The sequence below is a fragment of the Leuciscus leuciscus genome, assembly GCF_965113295.1.
Source record: "Leuciscus leuciscus genome assembly, chromosome: 2".
Classification (NCBI taxonomy): Eukaryota; Metazoa; Chordata; class Actinopteri; order Cypriniformes; family Leuciscidae; genus Leuciscus; species Leuciscus leuciscus.
In genome coordinates this window covers 33,729,711-33,747,186 of record NC_138726.1, presented here as the reverse complement: position 1 = coordinate 33,747,186, position 17,476 = coordinate 33,729,711, and the positions used below count along the sequence as shown (strand labels likewise).

The window sequence follows — 17,476 nt, the reverse complement described above, 5'->3', positions numbered from 1 at the left end:
AAGTATCCCGGATCCTCTGCAAGACTGCTTAGTAGCGAACAAATTGTTACCAGCAAATGAGTCCTCTTTTTTATCATATTTTTTTAAACTTTTTATTCAATACTAAAGCTCTTCCATGGTCTGAACTTCTGAAACAGTCAAATGCTGAATAAAGCTCCAGAATTTTGATCCATCAACTGAAGATATGACAACATCCATAACTAACTCAGTCATTTGGTTTTTGCATCCACACAATGTTCTTTTTCCCTACTGGTCCCAGATAACCCTAACCCTGAAGAGACATACTAAAGTTCCCAAACATACTAAAGTCCTTTCTTGTACACACCCTCTCGCCATTTTTTCTCATCATCTGATATTTATGTTTAATATTCTGGTTCAAATGGCTTTATATTGATTCAAATATATTTTAGTATTCCGATTTGAAAAAAAAAAAAACGTGCAGCAGGCACCCCAATACTCATTCAGATGAGCCCATTGAAAAAAAAAAAAAACGTGCAGCAGGCACCCCAATACTCATTCAGATGAGCCCAAACATTCTTGTACACACACATCTTCACCTCAGCACTGATGACATGATATACCCTCTGATGTGCTCTCACTCAGGCCCACTTTTTTCTCTTTAACAGTTGAGCAGAAAGGACAGCTGGAGAAGGAGAGTGGTCTGCAGATTCTTGAGGCTGGACTGAGTGATGTAAGTCAGAGGAAAGGAGTCTGCTTTCTCTCCCCTATTCCTCCCTCACCAATGATGACATCCTCCTTTCCCAGAGTGCAACCCCTTATTGAATGTATTTTATTCACAAAATCTGTCCCTTAGCATTCTTCTATAGATGGTGTTTATATCGAACTCTAGAATGAAATGTCATAGATTAGCACTAGCGCCACCAGCATTAATTTCAAATCATGGATCTGAGACCTTATGCTGTTTATGCAAATGTCTTTTGCAATGCTAGTTGAACATTTGTGGTGGCCAAGTGCAATTAAGGGCTTTTCACACTGCGCTTAACGCCAGGGTATCGTTGTTCTAAACCCGGGAGCCTTTAAAAAAAAATGTTATCTATAGTTATGAAACTCTGGAGCAGGTTTGCACCGCAACCTCACATTGCTGTGTCAAACGTGTGCAGTGTTAAAGGGACAGGTCACCCAAAAAATGTATGCTGTCATCATTTACTCACCCTCAAGTTTTTATGAATTCCTCTCTTCTGCTGAACACAAAAGAAGGTATTTTGAAGAATGTGGGTAACCAATCAGTTGACGGTAGCCATTGACTTCCACTTCAATACATTTCCATTTTGCAGAAAAAAGAAATGTATACAGGTTTGGAACAACTTGAGGGTCAATAAATGATGATAGAATTTTCATTTTTGGGTGAACTATTCCTTTAAACAATGTGTTGTTAGAATGTTATGGCTAGATACTTAGAAAACAGACAACCAATCATGTAGTTCATATTTACATGCTTTGGGCAGTCACAGAAATACAAAATTCTGTCACAAAACTTTAGATGGTGCTGGCTGATAGGTCCTTAACTCAATCTCATCATTCTCTATGGGACTCTGTGCGCTTTCAGAAACCCTCCACCTTCCCCATGGGTAATTCATGTATGCTATATTGTACAGCAGCAGCATGTCTTTCTTACTCACAGCAGCATGTCGTGTAGGCTATGTATTGGCAGTAGCAAGTCCCGTACTTGCTCAGCTGCAGCAATTATCAGCAGCAGTGTAGCAGATCTAGACCAAAGACCAAACATATCAACGTTATCCATTGCCATGCCAAACACAGTTGTCATGATTGAAGTGTTGTATATAAACAGAAGTTTCAGCGTTGGAGGGGGAAAATGTAAAATGGTGACGGTCTCTTTTTCACTTAAAGTCCCTGTAAAGTCAAAATTAAGTATGTGTTCTGAGTTTGTCATACCACCGAAAAATGTGTTATTAGCCACCCAGCCCAATTTTAATGATTAAAAAAGCCGCCAAGTAAATAAAATAAGCTATCAAAATCTCGAAAAAATGAGCAGCAGTCTCAGCTCTCAAACGCTGGGGGCGTGTCCGCTGGCTGCGCTGAAACCACGCCCACTCGCGGGAAATATGACTCGCGCATGTCGGCGCGACGGGAGGATGAAGGCCGAGGCGGACAGCGGGAGATAGTCGGTTCGGCCCCATTCACCAGTAACAGCGGATTATCAGTGAATTCCAGTTCACTGGAAAGTAAACTATCCTGATCTCTACAGAGGCGGGTGTGGTGGTGATCATCAGCTCTCCATCAAGGTAACGTTAGCTCTTCACAAGATTAATCCACCTCTTCTTGATATGATCATTTTTCGGAAATTGAAATAAGGACACCGATCTGTTTTCTAAGTGATTGCATCCAGGAAATACGCATTTACATGACGAAGGTATAGCCAGAGCCGTGGGCATAGTAGCTAGCAAACTGTAGGCTGTCTATAGTAACTCGCGATTGAGCGCCGATAGGCTTAGTGACGCCGTGCGTCATCAAGTAGGGGCCCAATCAAGCTCAGGGGACCGCAGTGCGTCATCAATCCCCCGTTTTAGCACCGCCCAAAAAATCCGGCTCACAGCAATGGTGAAAAACTGTTTAACGGTCTAACTCCACAATTTAGTACTTCACAGTTCTCAGTCTTTGTAATATGTTTTAGCAATACATTTCTAGCACTTATAATGTGTTTAGAATTTTTTTGTAGAATTGCCTTTACAGGGACTTTAACCCCAGGTATCTTGAAACTAGGTCTGTGCAATTATTTGCAATCGCAAAACAATCGCGATTTGAGCACATGTGATTTCTAAACGCATAAGGCTGCGTTTTTATTTATTAATTTATGTATATTTTAATTCAGAATACTGCAAGGTTCTTGTGCGCATGTTTAAGATGTTAACCAATCAGAGCTCACTCAGCTCACTCAAATTACGACGAAGCTGAGCGGGAGAACAGAATAGGCGAATGGGAGGAAAGAACATAAAACATGGATGCAGGTCAGAATAAAAATTATTTGGTGCAAAAGAGAAATTCAACATCAGTCGTTTGGGAGTATGAAGTGAAGTGAAGTGAAATGCTACGCCATGAGTTTAACGGTCCATTATATTGCAATCTATTTTTTGGTTTTGATTTCTGTTAGTTTTTATTTATTGTTATGACTGGAGTTTAGGTTAGTTAATCTTAATTTATTTTATGTTGTCTGTTTTAAAGATACAGTTTACAATTTAGTTTATCAAGCAGTAATAATAACTGTACACTGTACAGTAATTATATTTCATTGTGAAATGTGTGCACTGAAAAACAATTTTGAAGTTTATTTATTGTTATGACTGGAATTTAGGTTAGTAAACCTTGATTTATTTTATGTTGTCTGTTTTAAAGACAGTTTATTACATGTTATTTCATTGTGAAATGTTTTGTTATGCACTTCTTGTGCACTGAATACATTTAGAATGTAGCATGTTTGAAAAAGCAAAAACAATTGCCAAAATTGCAAATAAAATTGCAATTGCAAATATTCATTTAAAAAAAAAATCTGATTCGCAATATGATTATTTTGTCCATATTGCACAGCCCTACTTGAGACAAGATAACCTAGGGTTCTGTTTTCCCGGGGTATATATATATATATATATATACTGTATGTATATATATGTATATATTTTTCCCAAAGTTCTTTCAGAAAATACTCTGTGCATATCTCAAAATGCATAGTTTTACTGTAGCATTTTTGGTAGTCTTTTGTTAGCTTGCTCAATTCCTGTGAATTATTAGATCAGATAAAACTCCAAAAGCTGAATCAGGCATTTCTTTTCTGACCCAATTTTAACAGTCCTTCCTTAATTTTCCTAATATTAAAAGAGCATCCTTAAAACTTTAGTGATTATTATATGCGTGTGTGTGTGTGTGTGTGTGTGTGTGTGTGTGTGTGTGTGTGTGTGTGTGTGTGTGTGTGTGTGTGTGTGTGTGTGTGTGTGTGTGCGTTTGAGCACGTATATTTGTCTGTGATTGCCATTAAATAGAGCTAAGCGTTTCTCTCTGTCACTTTTTCATCCTTAAAACTTTAGTGATTATTATGTGTGTGTGTGTGTGTGTGTGTGTGTGTGTGTGTGTGTGTGTGTGTGTGTGTGTGTGTGTGAGCGTGTGTGTGTGTGTGTGTGTGTGTGTGTGTGTGTGTGTGTGTGTGTGTGAGCGTGTGTGTGTGTGTGTGTGTGTGTGTGTGTGTGTGTGTGTGTGTGTGTGTGTGTGTGTGTGTGTGTGTGTGTGTGTGTGTGTGTGTGTGTGTGTGTGTGCGTTTGAGCACGTATATTTGTCTGTGATTGCCATTAAATAGAGCTAAGAGGCTCTCTCTGTCACTTTTTCTATTCGCTGTCTGTTGCAGAGGCAACATGCCAAATATACTCTGTCAATCAAAACGGCCACACAACGGAGAAAGAGAGAGGATGGAGGGACAGATGGTTATTAGTTATCTCAATCAAATACATGGACAGAGATGTTTAGAGACTATTGCCTAACAGGCAGACATTTGGCAATTTCACTGGATAGGCCTACTTTAAACTGAAATTATTAAAAGTGCTGTTCTGCACGAAACATTAAACCAGTTATAACATAAACAATACCATACCGGGATATACCAAAGGGGTAGTTTAATATCTTAGATTGAAAATGGTAAAACTTGTTTTGCTATTATTTAGGATAATAATCAGAGATGATATCCTTGCATTGTTCTCAGATTGAAGGGAACAATGAGCAAATGAGACTGTTCTTATGCTGGAACATTTGATCTCATTCTCAATCCCTCTGACTACCTGCCCTTAAGTCTGTGTTGTTTTGGTGGTAGATCTATAGCGGCTCATTCAGCTTAACAACTACATTGATGCAACATCGCCTGTTAGACCACTGGCAGAAAGCATTATGAAGACTAGACATATGTGACCCTGGATCACAAAACCAGTCTTATGTTGCACGGGTATATTTGTGGCAATAGCCAACAAAACATTGTATGGGTCAAAATTATAGATTTTTCTTTTATGCCAAAAATCATTAGGATATTAAGTAAAGATCATGTTCCATGAAGATATTTTGTACATTTCCCACCTTAAATATATAAAACTTTTATTTTTGTGAATGGATGCAGCACTATCGCCAATAGAAATGGACAACTTTAAAGGTGATTTTCTCAATATTTCGATTTTTCTGCACCCTCAGATTCCATATTTTCAAATAGTTGTATCTCGACCAAATATTGTCCTATCCTAACAAACCATACATCAATGGAAAGATTATGTATTCAGCTTCCAGATGATGTATACATCTCAATAAAAATAAAAAAAATTACCCATAAGACTGGTTTTGTGGTCCAGGGTCACATATTTAAGATTATATCATGCTGTGATTTCAGTGAATTAACATTTATCAAGCTAATGTCAGTGATGAAACTTTTTTGCTGCATAAAATTAATACACATTTCACCTGATATATAAAAACATACATTTTCCAGCAATTAAATTATCAATCTGTTTAGGACTCTTTTGGCTGCTGAACTGTTTTTGTTCAACAACCATGATCTTTCGGCTGAAGGTTGAACTACAGTTTTAATGTATTTTAATGGTCAATGTTTGAATAAGGTTGTTGCAAACTGATAATGTGTCACACACCCTGAGTTTTCAGAGAATGTTAAAGAGAATCCTTATGTTTGTAAATGATCAAACATATACTATGGGATTGCTTTTGTTTTATCTTAAATTTTTATCTTAAAAAAATTACAACACTGGTCTGTAGGTCAGTGTAGTGCGAGAAATGAAATCGTTAAGTATCCACCTTTTAATTTTATTAAAGCTAGACTATAGGAAACAAGCTAGGTAAATGGTAAAACTATTTGTGCTAAAAACTAGTGTGTTTATGATAAGAAATGAAAAGAATATAACAAATATTGTTATATTTGTTATGTTCAAATATAGAATGTTCTCATTTGTAAGTCGCTTTGGATAAAAGTGTCTGCTAATTGAATAAATGTAAATGTAATGTAAATGTAAATACCATTTTGCAACATTAAGTAACATAACAGACAGTTTTGTATGTTAAAACAGTAGAATGTTGTATTATAATTATTAACAGCACATGATAGTGATTTGCATGAAGCAATTTAAACATACTTTCTTGGAATATGTTTTAAAAACTGTTGTTGAATTTCCGATGAATTGCATGCTTGTGGCATCAAACGTAAGTGTTTTCTTGTTTTGTTTTTTGTGACTTTGGACAATCACTGAGATAGATGTTTTTAATTTTCAAGTCTCCTTCCCTGTGCTGTTTTCCGACGCTCCCATTACATGAAAACCCAGACATTGATTGTTTGCCAAGAATTAACGTCAAGCATATTCCTATTGAAAGCAGCACTTTGATAACCCATCCTTCCACCTCCACAAATTGTTTTCCGATCCACTTAGGGTTGTCTCCATGCCAACAAAAGACAAACACAACAATAGAAAGAGGGTGAAAAAAGAAATAAATAAAGGGATGCATGTTTTTTGACACATTAAGCAAGAGATGCAGCCATCTCGCTAAGACAATAACAGGATTAGCTCAAGTGCTGTCAGTCTGTGAGCTGACATAATGCAGCCTTTAATATTCATAAAGAAATTAAGTGAAGAAGGTTTTGAGGGGCGGTGGACGGATGTGATGAAAGGGGAGGGTGCGTGTGCATCCACATTGATAAATATTCATCGAGGCCTCTCAGCGGAGGTGAGAATGTAATCAAGTAGGGTATTGATGTGCCGGCAGCCTTTATGAACCTGGTCTAAATGAGCTTTCCAATAGAAAATGTGACCATAAGACCTCAGTATGTGTGCCACAAACAAGCAAAGAGGAGAATACATCGCAAAACAAGCTGCGCTTCTTCCAACTCATCTATTATCTTTTCATCCACTGTAACTGCTGGGTTGGTAGTAAAAAAAGATTGTCATCGACATTATTATTTGAAATTGACAGGGTCATGAAACGGCTTTTATGTTTTACTGGTGTGAGCTTATTTGAGAACTTGTTTGCAAACTGTTCATGAGTGTATAATTTTGCGGCGCTGGCTGAAAACATATCATGTTGTTTATAGAAATGAATAGTAATTAACAATGAGATTGAGCTGCAGCTCATGTTTGACATCCATATTGACACTTTTTTTTAAATCAAATTTTAACAACAAGGATGTTTGTAGTGAAGTGTTAGTAACTATTTGATCCCAAAGCTCTCATTACAGCACACTGAAGATTACACTGAGGAATTGCATTCTTTCTGCTCACACACTGACAGTCATTTTCACCATGCTGTATGGGTGCAGGGCCACTGACTAAAGTTTGTCATGTTGGCCCGTTTTGTTGGTAATTAGCCTTAATCACGACTGCTCTGCAGGGGTTGGCGGGGGCGCAAGACTCTCAGCAGGAAGGGAAAGAAGAATTATCTGAGCTGTGTGAAAATGTGATCAATGTGATAGCGCTGAATAAAATAAAATAAAAAGCCATGCAGAGCCGTGCATATGTCTGTGTGAGTTTCACCGGGCAGAAGTGTGTGTGTGAGTAGGTGGATTGACACATGTTATGAAAAACATAGGAGAAAAATATAAATGTACATATAGCAGGAGAGAAAAAAGGATAAAGAAGATCATAAAGTTGCACAATGGATCTGGGGAAAAGAAAAGAAAAGAAAAGAAAAGAAAAGAAAAGAAAAGAAAAGAAAAGAAAAGAAAAGAAAAAGCCTTCCCATGGGGGCCAATCAAATCATAGGATTCATCTTACCTCACGCTTGACTGAAATCTCTCTCTGTATCCGTCTGCTAAAGTAATGACATAAATGCTTAGCTAGAGGTCTGATATGCCAGTGGTGGATGTGACTGTGGTAGATGTAGTCTGAGGTAAGTAAATGTCAGAGAGATAAGGAGGGAGGATCGATAGGCCTTCCACTGGTCATGCCTCCATGTGGGCACATGCAACATTTAAAATGAAGGCATGATTTTTTTTAAATGTGATTTCTGAATGTCATATATAGCTCCTGCATGTGGAGCTCTGTTGTTTTGATATTTGTACCTAGGTTTTTTTTTTTTATGATCGCACTAAACCGGGACAAAGGAGACAAGGAGTAACGTTTCTCAACGGAAGCGTGTGTTTAGGGTGTTCTTGAGGGGCATTTGTTTAAGGCGCGTATATGCCAAAGATTTACGAGATGAAACTCTTTTTATCTACTTGTAAAAGAAAATGGTCTTCAACATTCAACACAGTGTCTACACCGGTGCATCCTTGGACACATCAAGTGCCTCAGACTTAGTACATAGCATCTGTTTACTGTCGATGACTTGGCGCACATCCCGTGTAGACAGAATCACTGATTATAATAGGTGCTTTTGACGCGATGTGATGCACCATTCTCTTTCTTTGTAGACAGAAGAGAGTAACCTGCCGGTTTACACCAATGCAACTAAAATCGATGGTGTATCATTTCCATAACAATGACTATTTGCTTTCTGTAGCGCAGCTGTAGTCTTGCATTCAGACACAATACAACACGATATGCTTTTTTCTTTTTCTTGTTTTCCGGTTGAAAAAATGTATATGAATGCTTCTTGTTTGAGGCAGTTTGTGATAATCTATGTAATCAAAGTTTAAATGCCAAAATTTTTATATGTTTAACATATAATTTCTGTTCAAATGCTTTTTTTGCTCCTTGGGAAACTAATATTTTAACTGTCAAATCAAATCTGTTATGTGGCATTCTTTTTAAATTATATAGTTGAATAATAGTAATAATAATATACATCAGAATATATATTGTAAATAAAAATATATAATATACAGCACAGATCAAAAGTGTTGTTTGAAAGAAGTATCTTTCTCACCACGACTGATAAAAAAAATCCACAGTAAAAACAGTAATATTGAGAAATATCACTACAATTTCAACAAACTGTTTTCTATTTGAATGTATTTTAAAAGTAGGCCTATGTTTTTCCTGTTTCCTGTCCAATCTTCAGTCGCATGATCCTTCAGAACTCATGCTAATATGCTGATTTGGTGCTTTTCATTTCTTATTATTATTAGGCCTATCAGCTGAAAATGGTTGTGCTGCTTATAGAAATGTGGAATGTGTGGTGTTTGTTTTTAGTAGAATTTTTTGGTGAACATAAAGATTTAAATAGAAATATGAAATGGAAAATAGAAATGTGAATTCCTTTAAATTATTTTAAATGGAAATGTTAGCTTATAAATATATTTACTGTCTTTTCAAAAATGTTATTGCACATTTTGCACATTTACAAAATGTGACAGAGAGCATATCCACACTTACTAACATCCAAAAAGGCAAGATTTGAAACGGAATGGACTCATTACTTAAAGTAAATTAGGACAGCACTAAACTAGGGATTCAATATATTCTTCATAAACAGGATATTTTCTAAAACTAAGGAATAAATATAAATATTTTAACTGAAAGCCAATTAAAAACATTCACCAAATATTTAGAGGTAAAATCACAGTTCCAGTTAAGGAAGAACCAACTGAAATGTCTTTTCAATTGGTTCCACTATGGATATTTCCTAAACAGGATTATGTTACAAGTCTCTCTAACCTTTGGAGCAACAGGGTATATCAGATAGAAATTGAAAGACACCTCAACATTGCCAAAGGCTATATCACTGAAAAGCATCAACAATACTATGGCCAGGCCAGATTTACTAAACAGGGCAAATTAACATGAGAGCGCAATTCCAAAAAAAGCGCAGATGGGAGTGGAAAGTTCTGCATGTGATCTACTGACGACGCGCAAATCAAAGAACACAGACACAGCTGGATAATTTCCATAATGACCAACACAATCTACCAAGAGCAGCACAAATTAGCATCTGGTTTAAGAACTTGCTTTTTTGGGGTGGTAAATAACAGCACAAATACCAGTAAATTGACTAGCGCAAACCTTAGTAAATCACATTGCATGATTCATTTAAATACTCTCCTCCCATAAATTTTGCGTCTGAAAGGGAAACTCCGACAAATGCAAATGCAATAAGGTCAGCCGCAAAAAATAACAAATTTTTCACTGTGTGTCTTTAGTAAATCCTGACAGTAGTTTTTTAACACCAAAAGAGGGGTTTTTTGCTGGCGCAAACTGTTAGTAAATCTGGCCCTTAAACTTTGTAAAACAAATTATTAAACTTATTGTTGAATCAATGTATTGCATCCTTGCTCAATGAAAGTATTACCTTCAGTTTATTTAAAAAAAAGAATTCTACTGACCCCAAACATTTGAATGTGGGGTGGGGGTATCTAGGGAGTGACCTAGATAATGGGTAGGGGGGCGCTGGCCCAAAAAAGGTTGAGAACCACTGCATTAGAGTGTTATTTCAGAGAAATATATATCGGATATGTGTGAAATCTGGTAGAGAGCAGAGTGAGAGAGACAAAAAAGTGCGAGCTGGAAGAAGGGAAAGGGAAAATTTCTTCTTTTTTTTAGTTGATAGTTGATAAATGTGTTGATTAATGTTTTAATGAACTCATTTGCTGGCCAGTATATCATATCTTTCTCCCTGTTAAAAGATGAACCTCTTTTTAGCTCCTTCCTTGATTAAAAGACAGAGAAAGAAAGAGAGGGAGAAAGAGAGAGAGAGGGGAAGGGTGTTTAAGGGATGAAGAAACACAGGGCCATGCACAAAGAATGAAAAATAAAAGGGAACGGGAAATAGGGAGAGGAATAGGACTGGGATACGTGAAAGAGTTATACATAGCTCATAAAAGGCAAAAGGAAATGCCTGACCTTTTGGGGTGGGTGGGGGGGGGCACACAACACCTGGTGATATCACCCGCCCCCTGACCACCTGTATGTCAGCTGGCCCGGTTGTCATAGCGACGGTGACTCTGCCACCCCACGTCAGCTATGATAGGGGTTTCCATAGTGACTAAATCCCTGACACACTATGTCAGCTGCACAGGCCTATCGTTAAGTCAGTCTTTGCCTAGCAGTTGGTGGGAAGTGTGGGAGACGTCCAGGTGTAGAGAGGTGAGGAGAGCTTTAAAAAGAACCGTCTGTCTTCACCCAAAACCAACGATGCATTTTGTCTGCCCAAAAGCCTCAAGATAATATTATTATATTATAACACTTCATATGGTACACTATATGGTAACACTTCAATTTGTTAACATTAGCTAACATGAATTAAGAATGAACAATATTTGTAAAGCTTTTATTAATCAGTACATATACTAACTCATTTTTAACATTAAGTTAATTAAAAAATATATAAATTAATCATTAAATAAAAAAATATAATATATAAATATGGATATGGCACTGTTAATGTATTTGTTCTTGGCGGAATAGAGACTTACTACTGCCAATACATCACAGTCATTGCTGTGAGCATGTAAGACATGCTGCTACTGCTGAACATGTAACATAAATGATTTAACCCCCATAGCAGATCTATACAGGTGGAGCTGGGGAAGGTGGAGGGTTTCTGCATACTGCAGAGCGTGCTGCATACTGCTACCAGCAACACTACTGGTATTTGTTTGAATGTTGAGCTCATTGCAGCTCATTGGCCACTGAAGCAACAACAACCAATCAGCTGTGCTATGTAGATAATGACTTGAACGCTACAAACTGAGTTTGACGTATCAGCCTGCACCATCTAGAGTTCCATGCCAGAACTAGGTAATTATTTTATAATCAGAAAAATCTGATCTTTTGTGTATGATACTAGGTCATTTAAAATAGAAAAGAAAACACAAAGCAGATTGCTTTAGGTGAGAAAGGTTGACATTTACTAGAATTAACACGTTTCAGAGCCCATGACATGAATACAGACTAAGAGAGACTGGCCTGTAATTATTGCTATCAGATCGGTCAGATTTTTCTTAGCAGTGGAGATTTTCCAGGCTTCTTCGCCATCAGACGCACCATTCACAATTAGACACACTCGTCAGGAAATTGTTGATGATTGGGGAAGGTCAGTAAGTATTTTAAAGGAAAAAAGTGGTAGTATGATTAACTCTAAAGTGCTGGAAGAAAGGTTTGGAAGCTGTTCTGGATGGAGTGTGTGACATGAGGTGAAGGCCAAGTATGGTAAGTTGGTACCCCATACTCAGAATTTGTTCTCTTAATTTAGGGCATCAAGGGTACCTCAGTCATTCCCTGCCGGTACTGAGAATCGAACCCACAACCTTCGGGTTACAAGTCTGACTCTCTGACCATTAGGCCGCAACTGCCCCCTATTGGTTAGAGATTTACGACGCTTCTGATGCCCGGAGCAGGTAGTGGGAAGGTTGTGTATGAATGTGCCACTGCTGTTGGCTACGTTATTCTCAAATTAGCAAGAGGCAGATCCTGTCAAACGGTACATCTGACTGAGTTGGTGAATAAATTGATCCAGGAATTATTTCAGGGTGTTTATGCATGGATGCAGCCATTAGCAGTCAAATTCTCTAAACACCACTTCAACAGATAATGCTGGAAGGAGCAGAAAATCATCTATGAAAGTCAGGAATCTCAACTTCTCTCTCTCTCTCTTTGTGTGTGTGTGTGTGTGTGTGTGTGTGTGTGTGTGTGTGTGTGTGTGTGTGTGTGTGTGTGTGTGTGTGTGTGTGTGTGTGTGTGTGTGTGTGTGTGTGTGTGTATCATAGACTTAAAAAAAACTTTTTTTAATGAAGGAAGGTAAGCATGTCTGCATGCTTGTTTTCATAGAATAGTTTTAGTGAGAGGCTTGTATACCTTGTCTGCTTATTTACTTTCAGTTATTTCACCTTAATTTAGGCCTAACTAGGTAGGCCATGTAAATGCAAATTTTCATTGTATAATGGGAGCTTGGCAATGGCAGGTAGTTCAATGGATAGTTCAACCATACAAACAATAGCAAAAAAATTAATAAATGAAGAAAAATAGAGACAGTGCTAAATAAACTGAAACATAAAAAATCTGTAATTAATAACAGAAAATATGTAAATGCATAAAAAAGACAACATGATGGGACAAATGTATTAAATTAGTTTTTAGTGTACAACTGCATGCTAGTTTTTCATCAGAACATAACCTTTGACAAAGAGAGTGTTAATGTGTATTTTCATGTGTATGTGAGCAAAACCTCGAGGAGCCTTCCCAGACTCTCTCCATCCCTGCATTGACTCTCTCTCTCTCTCTCTCTCTCTCTCTCTCTCTCTCTCTCTCTCTCTATCTCTCTCTCTCTCTCTCTTTCTTTCTCTCTCTCTCTCTCTCTCTCTCTCTCCCCATCTCTCCCTCCCCCAACCCAACAAGAGAGTAGAATTTGATGCAGTGGAAATAAACATTAGCATATAATACTGTGACATGTCAATGAAGGGATCTGTTATCAAATCACATCTTGCAGGTGTAGAAACAAGAGACTTTCTCCAGTAAGTTCACAGATGCAGGCCTTTTCACCAAACCCTTCTTTCAGACCTTTGTCTGCCTTGCCCTGCTAGTGTTACACTACATATTACATATGTGACACATGCTCAAATCAATATGCAAATTGCAGTCTGGCAGATAAAACTCAGCTGAATGAAAATGAATGAAGTATAACTATTGTGAACTACAAAAATTCACCTAAAAATGCATTTATGCTATAATTCAGCTTAGTGTTATTGAAAATATTTTAATGTTATGCAAAAGCGGTCCATTCTGGTCTTGAGCAATATCACAGTTATTTCTAATACTATAATTCAGGGTTTAAATTGAAACCTGAAAAATGCCTCACACTTCTATGAAGCAGTTAATGTAACAGCTCTACAGTTGGTGTGTAAGCTGGGGTTTTACAGCAGCATTTGAGAAGTCTTTGGAGGAATATATTGGGTGTTTCTGTTGTGAAATGTAAATGTGGTTTCTGTAAAAATCCCCGTTCACACTCACGACTCATTAAGATGCTTCTCAGAGTCGCACGTGTGTCAGATATTAGACAGTCAGGAGACTCTGGATTAAAAAGAAAAAAAGGAAAACCAAGCCATACAAAGGCATTCACACTTGGTTTGTCTTTTCACTTATTTGTCCCCAAAGCATTTGGGGCTGGTGATGATTTCAGCGTAAATTATAATAAGAAGTTATTAATATGATAAAACCTTTTATTGCTTGGAATTTGAAACTCAGCATTGCAGGGCTCCAGACTAACTTTTTTCACCTCCGTCCTGGAACCGTCCTGAAAAACGATTTGAACCGTCCTAAAGTGAATGTCAACCGTCCCAAAATAAACATGTTGTTTCTGTACTTTGTTATTATCATCTATAGTTGTTAGTTACATAATAAAAACACCATTAAAATGTTTATGATATATATTATTATATTTATTTAGCTCCATTCAAAGTAGTTATCTGTAAACAGGTAAAAAAACAGATTTAATAAAAAAATAACAGGAGTTAAATGCTTTTTTGTATTCATGCAGAACAAATCTTTTTTTTTTTCTTTTTTTTTTTTTACATATACGAAAAATAAGATAAAAGTACATACAGCTCAAAACGTTTTTGAGTTGGTTGGATTAAAAAATAACAAATAAATACTGGTGTCTACATATCTCAAAAATATCATCATTCTTTATTCTTTCAAGCAGCAGACATATTTATTTGTATGAATTAAATATAATGAATCATTATTAAAGCTATTAACGAGCAGTGAATGCTTTTCTCTTTTTCTTTTGTTGCTTGATCAATATTAAGGACACAGACCGCATTAGGTTTATTACCCACTGTCACTTTAAGACATCGGATCATGTCCAATGACATGCGGATCCAATTGCACTGATGCACATCCGATACACTCAAAACTGTTTAAGACGTAACCAACATAGTTTACGTGAATACTCTCCAAAACGGACATTTCGACATAATGTTGTGTGTATTTGTCCACTCAGACACGAAAGAGAGCTCAATTCTGTACTCGCGCGCTGTATAGGTGTCTCTGTGCATGGCTGCACGCTTCGGGTCGGGTGTGTGCGCACAGAAAACCGTACCGAATAGAGCTCTTTTTTTGCGTCGTCTCTCTTATTCTGCTCTACTCATTCTCCCAGACGTTTAAGTTTTTTAACGTTTTATGAGACATGCAGGATTCAGCGCATGTCAACCCGTGTGCCGCTGGGTAACGTTAGATCAGCACGTCCCAGTACAAATGTGCGCATCTACCACAAACGCAGGACATCAGTTCTGACTGGATCGCTTCCCAAATCGGCACTATCTAACATTTTTGTCTAGTTTTTATTCGTTGACGAAAATGTCAATATATTTTCGTCATGGTTTTTGTCATTCAAAACTAGTTTTATTTAGTTATAGTCTCGTTTTTGTCTGTGAAAATAAGCCATGTGATAGATGTACCGCGAAACAAGTCTCAGGGTGAGTAGCCGGCCAGTGATAGTAACTATAGTAACAGCATGAGAAGACACGCTCCGTTGTAGTCAGCGCTTGGTCAGTTAATTTTGGCATTTTCTAAGTAAGTTACCCTAATAGGCTAGTAATAAATGAACACGCATACAAAAATGTCTTTCGTCCTGTAGGCGTCCTGGAGAATATTTCTGTTCGTCCTAAACACATTTTCTATCGTCCCCAGGACGATAGGACGCCGTTAGTCTCGAGCCCTGCAGCATTGTATTTATATAGAAGGTGTTTGGAAACTGTGGAAGGAACTGAAATGTACCGGTACATCAATTTGTATGAATGGAATATTTGATACATTCCACCATGTTGATTAGAAATGACCTTGAAGTTGTTAATCAGCCAGATAGAAAGGAAGAGACAAAGTAGGGATCACCATGGCAACACAAATATTTGTTATACTGGAGGCCAGCAAATATGGCCTTCGTGTCCACTGCATGGTGGCACAAATGAATACCCACTTTATCCCTAATGGTGGCTTTCAGCTTTTGCACAGCCGATACCACACTATAATGTTGTGGTTAGATTGAACATCAGTTTGCTGTGTACATTTTACGTGAGGGATATCACAACCGCACAGATTAAAGCCTGCCGTGAAGATCACCTCAATCTAATCAGGTGAATGATCAGATTATTATTGATTCAGTTACAGAAGGTCAAAAACAGCAGCACAATAGGTCTGTGTGAGCTTCCATTGTGCAAGGGAAATGTGTCAATATTTACCTGGTTATTTCCTGGCTTGCATGTGAATTAATGGCAGATGCTGTACTCAGTTTGAAATTCTTGATTATTTTTTTTATTTTTTTTAAACTGTTGACAGTTGTTGTTGGCACCATAGGTTTTCCTGTAAGTTTATTTGTTCATATTTAAGTGCCAGGTTGAGGAGGAGGAGGGCTTACCCAGGTGAGTCTGGTTACTCCCAAGGTTTCTTCCACACTTAAATATCTTTTTTCTTACTACTGTCGCCTTTGTCTTGATCAATGGGGGTTTGCAAGGCACAATTTTTCTTAAAGATAATTTGGAATAATATGTTTTCTAAAAAAGGCGCCATATAAACTGAAAAATTCCTAACTAACACAGATGCGTTATTCTTCAGTCTGTGTGATTTTAAAGGCATTTTAAAAAGAGAATAGTGAATAACATCCTAATTGCACTAAATATTTTAGTGTTTCATATTTTTATATTTTATAAAATATTTTTGGACGTGTTTATGAATGGAATTCCGGTTGCTGGAAATTGACAATTTCATTAAATTTGTGTTGTTTTAAAGGGATAGTTCACCCCCAAAATTTTGTTATCATTTACTCACCCTCATGTTGTTCCAAACTTGTATGCAAGATTCTTTGAAAAATATGATTTGAAAAATCTGTGTTTTTGACTGTATAATGAAAGTCAATGAGGTTCAGTGTTGTATTGAGTTTCATTATATGGACAAAAATATTTGCAGAAGAAAGAAAGTCATCCAGGTTTGGAACAACATGAGAGTGAGTAAATGATGACTGAATTTTAACTTTTATGTGAACTATCCCTTTAAGGTCATGATTGTGTCTGCTTTGTTGTTGTTTGGAGCAAACAAATATCATAATCATAATTCATAATGTGTTTCTGTAAGGACTTTGTTACAGAGTGGATTTTAACATGTCCCACTGTCCACTTTGAGCCAGGCTGGACATAATTTGGATTTGTGAGTCAGTCCAGAGATTCTTTACATCTCCACTGCAGAGCCAGGATATTTCAGCCTTAGACATCAAAGCAAATGATGTTGTTCTCCTAATGCAGGCGAAAGAGTGAGTAACACAAATGAAATGAAATCACAGATAATAAATTGATACTGAAATACCAAGAGTGCAGCACACAACTTCAAAGCTTAACCCTGTTTCCTCTCTTTCCCTCTTTTCTTTTTTTCCGAGGGTCTTTCAATGGTCTGGAGATGAAAGTCCTCTCTTTTTAGTGCATATCTTTTTTTTTTTTTATGTGTGCATCCTATTGCGTATGTTTTAAACATTCGAATGTAAAGACTCTGTGGCATGTCAAAGAACCCTTTACAATCATCTTTATCCAAAAGCATTTTTTTTTTTCTTAATT

The 17,476-nt window shown here is 37.1% G+C and overlaps 1 protein-coding gene across 1 annotated transcript in view; it reads left to right on the top strand.

The window, feature by feature from the left end:
* ptprn2 (protein tyrosine phosphatase receptor type N2) overlaps nt 1-17,476 on the top strand; it is a 263,712-nt gene that overhangs the window by 182,191 nt on the left and 64,045 nt on the right. Inside the window, exon 12 of the mRNA XM_082162142.1 lies at nt 627-691. Within this exon, the coding sequence (XP_082018268.1) occupies nt 627-691 (65 nt within the window). The remainder of the gene's footprint in view (nt 1-626; nt 692-17,476) is intronic.